The sequence below is a fragment of the Prionailurus bengalensis genome, chromosome D1, assembly GCF_016509475.1.
Source record: "Prionailurus bengalensis isolate Pbe53 chromosome D1, Fcat_Pben_1.1_paternal_pri, whole genome shotgun sequence".
NCBI classification, from domain to species: Eukaryota; Metazoa; Chordata; class Mammalia; order Carnivora; family Felidae; genus Prionailurus; species Prionailurus bengalensis.
The window spans coordinates 88,948,744-88,961,453 of record NC_057346.1 but is presented as its reverse complement, the minus strand read 5'-3'; the positions used below and the strand labels follow the sequence as shown (position 1 = coordinate 88,961,453).

The window sequence follows — 12,710 nt, the reverse complement described above, 5'->3', positions numbered from 1 at the left end:
TCTGAGTCCAAACTTACCCTTTTTATAACTACACTGGTCATTTTGGATTAGGACCCAGCCCAATGACGTCACCTTAAGTTGATCATCAACAAAGACCTTATTTCCATATAAGGTCACACTGACAGGTACTGACAGGGGCTAGGACTTCAACCCTTGTGGGGGAACACAATTCAAAAAACAAACACTTTTTTTTTTTTTTTTTTTTTTTTTTTTTTACAGGAGAAAACTGAGCCTTAGGGGATTATGTAATTTGCCGGAGTCACACAGCTCATAAGCAGCCTGGATATAAACGCCTGGGATCTTAACAACTTCACTCTGTCTCCATTCTTGTCCTTCTCCAGAAATCCCATCTCTCTGCAGGACACTCAACACTGCTAACCTTGTGACCACTATTCTAAGGATTTGTGTGTAATTTTGCACCACCTTCTAGACTGTAAGCTTCTTAAAAGCAGGGGGTTATCATATTCATTTCTGCTTTCCCAGCCCACCCAGCAAGGGTTCAGTCAATATCTCTCAGATAAATAGAGTCGAACACCAAGGTCAGGGGCCAGAGCAGACCGCTGTTCTTCATAGATTGTTTTATTAATGGACCAGATCAGTCTTATGTTGAGGAGTTAATAAAAATCTTTCCTTGACCCCCTGGCTTACTTCATTCATTCTTTCAACATACATCTAATGGGCCCTTCCTAGGTATAGAGCACAGTGGTAGACACTAAAGAAACAGAAATCAGAGCTCACAAGCCCTTAGAGCCTATAACCTGGTAGACGAGACAGATGAGTCAAGAAATCTTTGTAATACAATGTCTCAGAGTAAAGGGTATTGGTATCAGGAATTCTCAGGTAAGTAATGAAGGCAGGCAAATTAGGACTTGCACAACTTCTGTAGAGAAAAGACCCTATAAAGATAGCCAGGGACCATCTTTAATCTAAGAGAACAACAGCAAACAATCTTCCCCTCTCCTGCTGCAGCAGACAGCTAGACTGAAAGGAGAATGGATGAGAAACTCTACCCTGGAGCATTGTCTAAGCCAGTAAGCCATAGAAAAACCTCACTTCAGTTCCAAATCCCAGAAGGTGTGGGTTCAAAGCCAGACTCCGCTACTCATTATCTGTACCGTTAGGCAAACCTCTTTTAACATCCAAGTTTTCAGTGTCTTTGTCTATAAGATGAGACAAAAATAACAAACTGACCCAGTTGTTACGTGAATTAAGTGAAACTAATGTGCAAAGCACATCCTATAGTGGTCAAGACTCCATAAATGTAATGAGAGTGAGTTCTGGACGTACCCGACCTGGGTTTGAATTCCAGCTCTGTTACAGTGCCCCCTTGGGAAGCTACTAGACCTCACTAATCCTCAGTTCCTGCGTCGGTAAAATAGGAAAATCATCACCTACTTCCTATACAATTCATGAGATGGGCATACAAAGCGCTTAGCATATCTCTGATGTGTAAATTAGGGTAGTTGTCCTATGACTCTGGTCTACAGGGTTTCTCTCCCTATTCCCCTCTGTTCTTTTTTTACCTTCTTGCCCAAGACTCCTAAAAATGCTCTTTTTTTTTTTTGTAACATACCGAACAAAATTTCCCATTTTGTCCACTTTTAGGTGTGCAGTTCAGCGGCATTAAACATATTCCCAATGGCGTATGACCATCACCACCAACCATCTCCAGACATTTTTCATCTTCCCCAAGTGAAATTCTTATTAATTAAGAACTACACACCCCACCTCTCTTACCATCCCTGGCAACCATTCTTCTCTCTGTCTCTATAAATGTGACTATTCGAAGGACCCCACACAAATGGAATCATACAGTATTTGTTGTTTCCTGACTTGATCATTTCACTTAGCATAATGTCTTCAGGGTTCATCTTAGGTCTCATGGTGGTAGCATAGGTCAAAATTTCAGTCTCTGACCACTTCTTTCTAAGCTCGTTTGTCATTTACACCTCCAATTTAGGTTGCTCTCTTCCCAAATGGAAATATGGAGACATGATAATACCCAAGACCGTGACCGCACACCAAAGAAACACAAAATGGTTTTTTTCCTGATTACAAAGGTAATGCAGTCTTCCGTACAGAACGTTCGGTGATAGCTCCAAATTCTTCTGAAGGCCACATGGCCACCCATTGCCCCTTCGGGGAGAGATATGTTTCATGCAGGAAATGGCTTTGTTAAGCTTTGCATCCCATGGGGTGAGGCAGAGCTGAAGCAACAGACAGCCTCTCACCAACATTTACTCCAAGCAACATCACTGCCTAGCCATAAATCTACATTCTACATAAAATCTACCTTCCTTTCTCTAAAAACAGAAGTTGAAAACACCCTTCTGTTCTTTTCACTTGGGTCATAAATCTTTTCTTAATCCTATTCATTAAAAAAAAAAGTATTGTTGTGGGTTTGAGGCGACTCCCTCATGCTAGTAATGTTGACCAGTCCTACACATCCTCCCCAACCCCCAACCCCGCCCAGGCTCTTGCCAGTTGCCCAATCCCTGGCTCAGCTTCAGGAAGCTCACGACAGCCCGGGCAGTGGAGAGGTGCCGACCCTGCCGTGGCCCCAATTGCTACCATCAAAAAGATCTGCACTGGTTTTGGCAATAGAAACAACCCAAACATCTAACATGAGGATTATCAGTTTAATCATAGCATGTGCATAAGACAGAATAGAGTGCAAGTCATTAAAATCATGCTAAAAGACAATAAGACGCGGAAAAGTGTTTAGAATAATCCCATAGTGTGTGTGTGTGTGTGTGTGTGTGTCCCTTAACCACAGAGTTACTTAAGTGTGGAATTACTGGGACCTTTCTTCTTTTTGGATTTGTCTGCATTTTCTACAGAGAGTACTATTATTTTGTATATTGGACTCCTAGGGCCGCCCTAACAAGTTGCCACAAACACGGTGGCTTACAACAACAGAGATCTATTCTCTCCCAGTTCTGGAGACCAGAAGCCTGCAATCAGGCATCAGTGGGGCCGTGCTCCCTCCAAAGGCTCTGCGGGGGGTTCCATCTGGAGGCTCTCCCAGCTTCGGGGGCTGCCAGTGTTCCTTGGCTTGAGACCACAACACCCCTGTCTCCTCCCGTCTCCACATCACCTTCTTCTCTTCTGTGCACCTGTCTCCAGGTGGCCTCTGCCTCTCTCTGATAAAGCGTCAGTGTGATCCTTGCACCTAAGACCCACCTGGACAATCCAGAACAGGTTCCTCCTCTCAAGATCCTTAACTTAGTCACGTCTTATTCCCTCCCAAACATACAATGTAACAGTCACAGATTCTGGGAACTGGAACATGGACATGTCTTTGCAGGGGCTACCTTTCCACCATTGTACTTCATAATCAACAAGAAGAAATCTAACGTTTTCCTTTTAGATACTCAATAGTCTGTGTGTTATCTTAGTCCAGTGCCCAGTGCCTGGCTCATGATGGACACAAAGTAAACATTTGTTGAGGGGATGAAGAAACTGCCCGGAGAAGGTACTTTGTTCGGGATAAGAAACTATAGATGACTTTTCTTCCTTTTTTATTTTTCTTCATTATTTTGTTTTAAGTTTATTTATTTTGAGAGAGTGAGAGCACGAGAAGGGAAGGGGCAGAGAGAGAGGGAGAGAGAGAATCCCAAGCAGGCTCCATGCTGTCAGTGCAGAGCCCAACATGGGACTCGATCCCAGGAGCCTTGAGATCCTGACCTGAGCTGAAACCAAGAGTCAGACACTTAACCTACCGAGCCGCCCAAGTGCCCCATTTCTTGATTATTTTTTTGTAATTACAGTTCTACAGTTTTCAGATGTCATCAAAAGGTATTCCCCTCTCTTTTGCCCTTACTCAGATAGTTGTCCATCTAAAGCTAGGATGTTAAAAGCTTCCCGTAGCCCAGCGTTACAGTTCAGGAAGGGAGGCCAGTTTTCCTGGCTTAGGCTCCATCCCGAGAGGCCGAGTGAGCAAAGGGTGTCCCGCAGCATTTTCTTTTCTGCATTCACCACAAGGCAAAGTGAAGCCAGAGACTGATACTTTTAAGAAGGGTGTCTCGGGGCGCCTGGGTGGCGCAGTCGGTTAAGCGTCCGACTTCAGCCAGGTCACGATCTCGCGGTCCGGGAGTTCGAGCCCCGCGTCGGGCTCTGGGCTGATGGCTCGGAGCCTGGACCCTGTTTCCGATTCTGTGTCTCCCTCTCTCTCTGCCCCTCCCCCGTTCATGCTCTGTCTCTCTCTGTCCCAAAAATAAATAAACGTTGAAAAAAAATTAAAAAAAAAAAAAGAAGGGTGTCTCCTCTCATTTTGCCCGTCTTTCCTCTGGCACGCAGAACATTCACAGGAAGCACACACAGAGGCTGAGCAACCCGAGAATCTTCCACAAGAGAATCCCTTCAGTCCTACGCTCACGGAAGCCCATGTGAGCTGATAACCCTGACCTTCTGCAAGGCCCAGTTCAGGAAATGCAAATAGGAGTGCCCGTGCTCTGCCTGCCACCCACACATACACACACACGTGGAAGGCACTGCTGACAGAGCGCGACCCTCCGTCCACACAGTATCAGGCCCCTTCCCACAGTCCCGCAGGTGGGAATAGCCATCGGTCCAATTTGGCGTGGGACATTAAAGTTGCTTCCCATGTCTCATCTAGCCTCTGTGGGAGAATATATTTTCATTAGCAGCAAACATTTATCGAGCCCCCAAGGTATACAAGGGTTTACAGTCTAGGTCTTGGGCCCAGGGAAGTATAAAAAGGAGATACAAGGTAATACCAGGTAGCCTCGTGCGGAGGGCCAAACGTGTGATGCATCAGCGTGTTGGGGGAGTTTAGAGGTCTCCAAGAATGTAGACTCCTGACTGCAGGGAGACACTGAAGGAAAAACAAGACTTAGAGAAGTGAAGGATAAAAGGGAGAAAAGCCCAAATTTAAAGGAGAGTGGCATCTCATGCTCAGAGATGGACAGCAGGTATATGAGGTCTTCAGGGAACCGAGAACAAACCAATTCACCTAACACTAAAGCCGTTCAGGTGACATTCAGTTCCACTGTCACTTCCTCCAAGAGGCCTTCCCTGACCAGCTAAAGCAGGGGTACGTTTTCCTTCCTAGTCCTCTAGACCGTGAGCTCTAGGATGGGGATCTCATTTGCTTTGTTCACTTCTGTGTTCCCAGCCACTGGAACAGGGCCTGGCACATTGTAGGTGCTCAGGAAACGTTTATTAGGGGCGTTTGGGTGGCTCAGCTGATCAAACGTCCAACTCTTTATTTTGGTTCAAGTCATGATCTCACAGTTCATGAGTTCAAATCCCACGTTTGTTTCTGTGCTGACCATGTGGAACCTGCTTGGGATTCTCTCTCTCTCTCTCTCTCTCTCTCCTCCCCTCCCTGCCCCCCTCTCTCTCAAAAAAACAAAAAACAAAACAAGAAAATAAAACCAAAAAAAAAAAACCCATTTATTAAATGAATGAATGGACCAAGGTTTCCTATAGGAGAACTTGGAGGAGTTCAGTATGAAAAATACGTGGGCTCAGTTGTGACTGCCTTTGAATATCAAATTAAGGATTTTGGCCTATTGAATATTCCAAGTTTCCTATCCAACTCCATTGGATGCAGTAGGTCAAAAACAGAAATTCCAGCAGTGCCTGGGTGGCTCAGTTCGTAAAGCGTCATACTTCCGCTCCATCGTGATCTCACGGTTTATGAGTTCAAGCCCCGCCTTGGTCTCTGTGCTGACAGCTTGGAGCCTGAGGCCTGCTTCAGATTCTGTGTCTCCCTCTCTCTCTGCCACTGCCCCACTCACGCTCTGTCTCTTACTCTCAAAAGTAAAAATAAACATTTAGAAAAAATTTTAATAAAAAACACAGAAATTCCAGGTTCATATGCATTTTTCGATCACTGAACTAAACAAAGTTCAGCAAGTTTCCTTCCTATAATTCTTCCTTTCATCTCTACCATATCACTGAGGGTACACAAGTGTTCCCAAATATGAACCCATAGCACCCTTGCTGTTTTTTTTTTTTTTAACACATCACACTGGATTCAGTGTTTCTTATATTTTTTAAGTAAGCTCTACACCCAGCATGGGGCTCGAACTCATCACCCAGAGATCAAGAGTCTCATGCTCTACCAACTGAGCCAGCCAGGTGCCGGGATTTGGTATTTCCTTGAAGACACTTTGAATGGAGCTTCAGTAGCTTTAAAGATGCATGTGGGAGGCTTATGCATATGCAGTGGAATTTTAGGAGAATTAATTGCGTAGGATGGATGAGAAGAGGGGAGGGACTTGAAGCAGGCAGTTTGGGGATGAGAGCAGGAGTCATTCTCTCAATCACTATTCCACAAATACGCTGTGCCACATACTGGGCTAGACAATGGAGATAAAGCAATAAACAAGCCTGCTCCACATGGACAGGGTGACCATCTGTTCTGATTTGCCCAGGACAGTCCCAGTTTTTGTCCGTTGTCCCCACATAATTATTAAATGGTGCCTTATTTACCTTCACATTTGCCCTTTTTTGGATAATAAAAAAAAATAAATGATCACCCAATTCGTGGGGCTTTTACATTCTGTAGAATAGACCGGGAGGCTACCCTACATGGCACCTTTGTGTAAATTAGACAAAGGGTCCCCTGCTGCGTGGACATAGCCCACAGGTACACAGTGGACAAATAGATATCCCTCTGTGCAAATGAATACAGGCACGCATAGGGGACGATGCAGCCCCTTTGCAGGACACTCGGCTGAGAAAGCAGAGCTCAGGCTGGACCTCCACCTGTTCTCCCTTACTGTATGCATGAGTTTGCCACCTTGATGTGGATCCAGGAAGGATACAAGGACACCAGACAATGCCTGGCCGAGTCCCCGAGGGCAAGAAGCAACCAGCAATTAGGTGATTTCCTGAGGATGATCGGTAAGTAAATCAATATGTAAGTAAATACATGTTAAGTAGATAAGGTACCGTAAGGAAAACTAATGTGAATAAGGCAAGGAGAATCAGAGGGACGCCCTGCTTCATAACTCCCATCAGGCACCGTTGGTGTTGTGGTCTCCGGGCAATGGCACCCCCTGGGGTTGAGCAACATGGCCAACCGGACAGGAGGTGCTATGGTTTAGAAAGGGTCAGGAAAAGCCTCTCTGTGGAGGTGGTAGGTCACCTGACACTGTAAGACGGATACATGTGAAAGAAATATCATGAGGGTGGCAAGGGGTGGGGGGGGAAGGGGGTAGAATCCACATGACATGGTGGCTGGCTTTATTCAGGGGCTCTGAGGAATGAATGTTGAATAGGACTTCAGGCTTCCGTGTCTGAGGAACTAGGTAGGGAAATGACAGTGCTACTCAGTTCTGCCCAATTTACTGAGCCTGCCATGAGGGGGTGGGGCAGGGAACACCCTGGGGAAGGGCACAGTCCCTTCTCTTGGGGAGGTGACCGTCTCCATTAGGATTTCCCAATGTGTGTCTGGTGGGACACTAGCTGGGGGCGGGGGGGGGTGCTAATGGGTGTTACTAGAAAAAGGTGCTCGAAGAAGTTTGGGAAACGCTGGGTTAAGAAAGATTAAACAGGTTTCTTTTCTGAAAGACCTCTCAGAGCTTTAATAGGCTGACATGCCTGTCCTAACTTAGCTGGCTGGGGACATTTTTGTTCACACAGTGTTTCAGGAGACTAACATTTCCCTGGAAAGGGGAACCATGTTCTAGAGAAATGCCAAATGGGCCACTATGTAAAGCAGGGTCAGATAAGAGCTATAGAGGAAGAAGACCTGGAGATAAGGGAACCTCTAAGAGAACAGAAGGCTGCAAAACTGGGGAGGCCCATAGCTGCCATGAGGCAGCCCTGCCTTTGGCTGTCCTCCCCCCCCCCCCAACAGGCCTGGCTTCACCCAAGCTCCCCTGGTAACCTCTGAGTCAGCCCCCCTCAGGGCCAAGTTTAGCCTCTGACTGACTGGCTGAAGTGGTTGCCTGACCTCCCTGGGCCTCCACTTACCCTTCTATAAAATGGGGATAAAATATTGCCCTCCCTCTGCTGGTGCTGGTGGCACGAGGCTCTAGTAATTACTATTTGGCAGGGTGCTGAGGTGCTGACAAACTCTGTCTGACACATTTCTCCTTGGCTCCTCTGGTCGCCACACCTCGCCTTCGCTGGAGACCACTGCAGCCACGCTTCACAAGGCTCAGCAAGCGAACAGGCATCACTCCTCAGGTGTCTGTCTCTCTCTTTTGGTAGCTCCTGTCAAAACCCGCCTACCCTTCTGCTAACCCCTGGGTTTCGCGGAGGTGGGAAGTCTACCTGCGGCCGCCATTCCCGGGACCCTGCTGCACCTGGGAGGCTGCGTGGGGCTGGGGCACCCAGAGGAGGCGGCTTCCGCCTGGAGGCAGCCATGCGGTGTCCCTCTCGCTGAGGAGGAGGGGCCCACCCAACCAGGGCCCTCTCTGGACAGGGTGATGACAACATCAGAGGACCTGAGCCCAGCCCAGCCCAGCGGAACAAGTGAGCTAAGGTGGGTGCTACGTGTCTGGGTGTGCAGGGAGAGGAAAGGGCCCCGGTGGGGGCGGGAAGGCCGGCGTCCGGCGGGCAGGACTCACCTTGCCCCAGTCCTTCCACCAGGGGAGACAGAGGAGCGACTCCTTTTCCAGGGAGGAAAAGTGAGTATCTGCTTTCAGGTGCCAAGGAAACTTCAAGGCTCCTATTCATACCTTCTAACCTCTGAGCCAGCCCCCCGTCACCACTCCTACGGGACAGGCCAAGTCTCCTTACGAAGCGCCACGGTCTTTTATAGCTAGGTTTTCCCTGCGCTCTCCCCCAGAAGACTCACTTTTAGCCGATTTCATCCAGATAGGGAATGCTGGGGAGTTGGCAAAGCAGCGTGTGACACCCTTGAGTCTAGGCTGGAGTCCTTTGGGACAGCCCTGCAGGTGACTAAAGTAATGGCTGGTCCCCAGTAGAAGGATGGGAAAGGAGCAGTGGTCAGGTGTCCCCGTGTGACTATGACACGCCAGTGTGCACCCCTGCAGAATGGGATCATAATGATGTTAAGCTCTTTCAGTTGGCTGCTCCCGGAACTCGTTCCTGTGTACTGGGCATTTTCCTGTTCATTTTGATGCACACCTTGCTTATTTGTACCGACATACCTCCTACTCAGCCCAAAGCATCCCCTCGATAGTGGCTTTGGCTTTCATCCTTGGCTGAATTCAGCTACTGTAAAATTCGTAAGAGAGAGATGAGCCCCCTGCAGGTGTCACTGCACGTGTCCAGGCCCAGGGCATTGAATGCCAGGTTCAAATCCAGATCTCCTCTCTCCTGGAAATTGAGGGATGGGAAGGTCATCCCAGGGGAAACACAAGATTGGGGAATGACGTCAGGGGCCTGTCTAGCTCAGTTTCCAGCCCCCGCCCTCTTTAAAAGCCATCGCTGTCTTTAGCCCTAGCGTGTTACCAAGTGACTTGTCAATGCCAGAGGAGCCGTGCAAGGAATCTTTGGCATGTTGTTAACCTCATTCCAACATGTAATTAGCCTAAAAGGCCTCCTCGCTGCCTCCATTCAGCGTTACATCACAAAGAATCAGATACTTTACTATTTGCAGGACACAGTGAAGACTTTAAAGAGTTAATTATGGTTCACCAGAGCCTGTCCCCAGGAGTCCAAGATCCAGGAATTAAACTGTTTATTTTCAAGTGTCAGGTCTTCCAGACAGCATTCAGGGCAACTTCCTCCACGGAGTCTGAGACTGACATTCCTTTGAAAGTAGACCCACCAGGGGTCTACACAGTGGTGAACTGGAGGCAGTAACTTGATTTGGGCCTTCCTCCCAGTCTTGGCCATGTGTTTTCAGAGATATCATCTGCACAGCGTCGGAAAGAAAAGAGAACCGAGGAGAGCTGGAATTCTACTTACCCTCCTAGTTCCATGGGGCGAATCCAGCTGAAGCCATTTCTAGCCTCTGAGCTGGAGAGACCAGCAGTGTGGCCAGAGTTCAAAGGGAGTTCAACCCTAATCTGGATGTTACAATCTGAGCCAATCTAACCGTGCAGGCTCTGAGGACATTATTATCAGCCAAGTGTAATTAAAGATAAAATAGTTTTATTAATCAGCTTCCTAAGGAGGCTGTGTTTATCTGATGGCTGTGGGTATAATGTGTGCATGGCGTGGGGTGGGGGGGAATCTGTGATGTGTGTGGTTGGTCTATGGGGAGGATGGGATATTAGGGGGCATGGTAGATATGGGGGGGGGGAGAGGGGCTGGGAGTGGTATCTAGGTTTATGTGGGCTCTGTGCATGAGGGAGAGACGGGAGTATATGTGGCAGCACTAATGGCCTGTGTGTGTGTGTGTGTGTGTGTGTGTGTGTGTGTTTGCTCAGGTTTACATAGCTGAACTTGAAATTGTGCCTGTTTCTCTACTTGCATTTGTCAGAACTCTGTCCCTGCAGAATACACTTTTTCCTGTGTGTACTTGGCTGCAGTCTAGAGAGTTCTCAACTGCAGATTCCACCTGCAGGTGCCCTCTTTAGCCACTAATTGTCAGCAATTTTCAGATCTCATCTCCAGGCCTATCTTGGCTTGCCTTTAATGTCCATCACCTTAAACCAGTTTGTCAGTTGCAAGCATTCCCGAAAGAGCAGCACTCCTCCTGAATATTGTTTGGCCTGAGCTGAAGTCAACTCCACCCACCTCTGGGCAGGAGAAATGAACTCCTTAGGGCCCAGACACTAAAGCTGTCCTGCACGAAGTCTCCGTTCTGGTTTAAACTTGGTTAAACAGTGAGTGGCCGGATGGGTGTCAGGTAACACTCCCAGGCCAGGATCCCTCCTCTGTGAGGGTGAGCAATCGCCCAGAGTAGAACAGGCACAGAGCCAGCCCGGCCATCTCCCCCCTTCCCCCCAGTCTACTTGCAACATTAGATACCAGGACCAGGGCCATGTCTGCTGGCCTATTGCACAACTTGCCGCTTGCTGTGGCTGGAATGCTTGACCCCAATTGGTAATTTCCTCCTTCAGAAGGCCTCACGCAAAATCTGCCCTCTGTCTTAAGGCAGAGGTGCCACCTAGACCTCGCCCAAAGTGACAGCTGTAGCCTTAGCCTGGGGTGGATACAACCAGAAAGCTAAAAGGCCCCAGTGACTGTTTCCCTCCCAAAGCGGAGGTGGCATCCATTCTCCCCTGCAGGAAGGTGCTACACGCACAGGGCTCGCATAGAAAGAGGTAACGTGGGCCAGCTGGCAGCTCCATGACCATGTGGCAGATCTGTTGGCCACCCAGTACAGCGAGCTGTGGGGATTCCTGGAGCTTCTTTTGTTCGCAGAAGGTCATATTGGAACCGAGGAAAACAAGTTTGGGTGGGGGAATAAATGTCTTATAAAAGTATCGCTGTATTTCAGATAATTAAGGACTATTGCCAAATACAATGGCCTTCTCCTAACTCCCAAGGTTGATAAACTTTTGATGGATACCACATAAGGGACTGAAAATGAATGGACGGAAGGATGGATGGATGGAGGGAGGGATGGATGGATGGATGGATGGATGAATATCTACCATGTGCCAGATGCATACACTTATATTATTTCAATTAGTCTAGTGAGTAGATAATATTATTCTAATTTTACTGATAGGAGACTAAGGCTTGGATAAGTTTAGTAGTAGTAGCAGTAATGAAAATAATAATAATAATAATGGGGCACCTAGGTGGCTTAGTTGGTTAAGCAACTGACTCTTGACTTTGGTTCAGGTCATACCGTGCACTGGGCTCCGCACTGACAGTGAAGAGTCTGCTTGGCATTCTCTCTCCCTCTCTCTCTCTCTCTCTCTGCCCCTCCCTGCCTCTCTCTCTCTCAAAATAAATAAACTTAAAAAACAGAAAAAATTGTAACAATAGTTTGTAGTAGTACAGCCATCATTTATTAAGTATTTAATACACGCCAGGCACTGAGCTAAGTATTTCTTATATTACATTATCTCATTTAATCCTCACCAAAATTCTAGGAAGTAACATTTATTTACTCAGGCTTTTGGATGAGGAAATTGTGGCTCAAGGAGATAAGTAAATGGCTATCAAGTGACAGCACTGAGAGTGGTAGCCACATCCACCCACTTCTTCTAGTACTGGTTTTTCCTTAGCTACCTTCTCATCTGGCTTTTGCTCCTTGGTTATCTGTTGAATCACCTGACAATGTTCAGCCAAGTCCCATATCTCGCTGGTTCTTTGGAACCAAAGGGACAGCTGTTGACTCAAAATGAAACTAAATCCTGCCCACCAGGCTTCACACACCGACAAGAAGTTAAAACATCATGTCATGAAAAGAGATGCAGGCAAGAACCAAAGAAGACACTTGTCTACTCCCATAGCTCAGCGACCCCAGACGTGCGCCCTGGGGAATGACAAGTTCCCACCGGGAACCTCCCCGGGTTTGCAAGTTCAAGGCGTAGAGGAGTGAGTGTTGGTGTGAGCCTTTGGTGAGGCCGGTCAGCTTTCCAAATTTGAGGCCTCTCCCCTCAGATTTATAAGTACCAGGAACCCCTGGATTTCAGTTAGGATATGATGACAAACTCTGCGATAAAGGGAGAAATCCGGAAAATTCAAAACAGTGATAGACCGAACTTTTGTAAAAAAGCACAATGCCTACATTCTTATGCCATTCTGTGTTTACAACCAAGACTCTTTCTCTACATGAGCTCCTGAACAAAACCAAACTCAGGAAATTTCAGTGTAATGTGGACCTTTGTCCTTTTTAATGGCGAATTAAACTGTGG

At 47.4% G+C, this 12,710-nt stretch overlaps 1 protein-coding gene across 1 annotated transcript in view; it reads left to right on the top strand.

The window, feature by feature from the left end:
- Nucleotides 1-8,056: 8,056 nt before the first annotated feature.
- The window catches only part of ELF5 (E74 like ETS transcription factor 5), a 44,358-nt gene continuing 39,704 nt past the window's right edge, over nt 8,057-12,710 (top strand). The window contains exon 1 of the mRNA XM_043580919.1: nt 8,057-8,464. Within this exon, the coding sequence (XP_043436854.1) occupies nt 8,409-8,464 (56 nt within the window). The 5' untranslated portion in view covers nt 8,057-8,408. The remainder of the gene's footprint in view (nt 8,465-12,710) is intronic.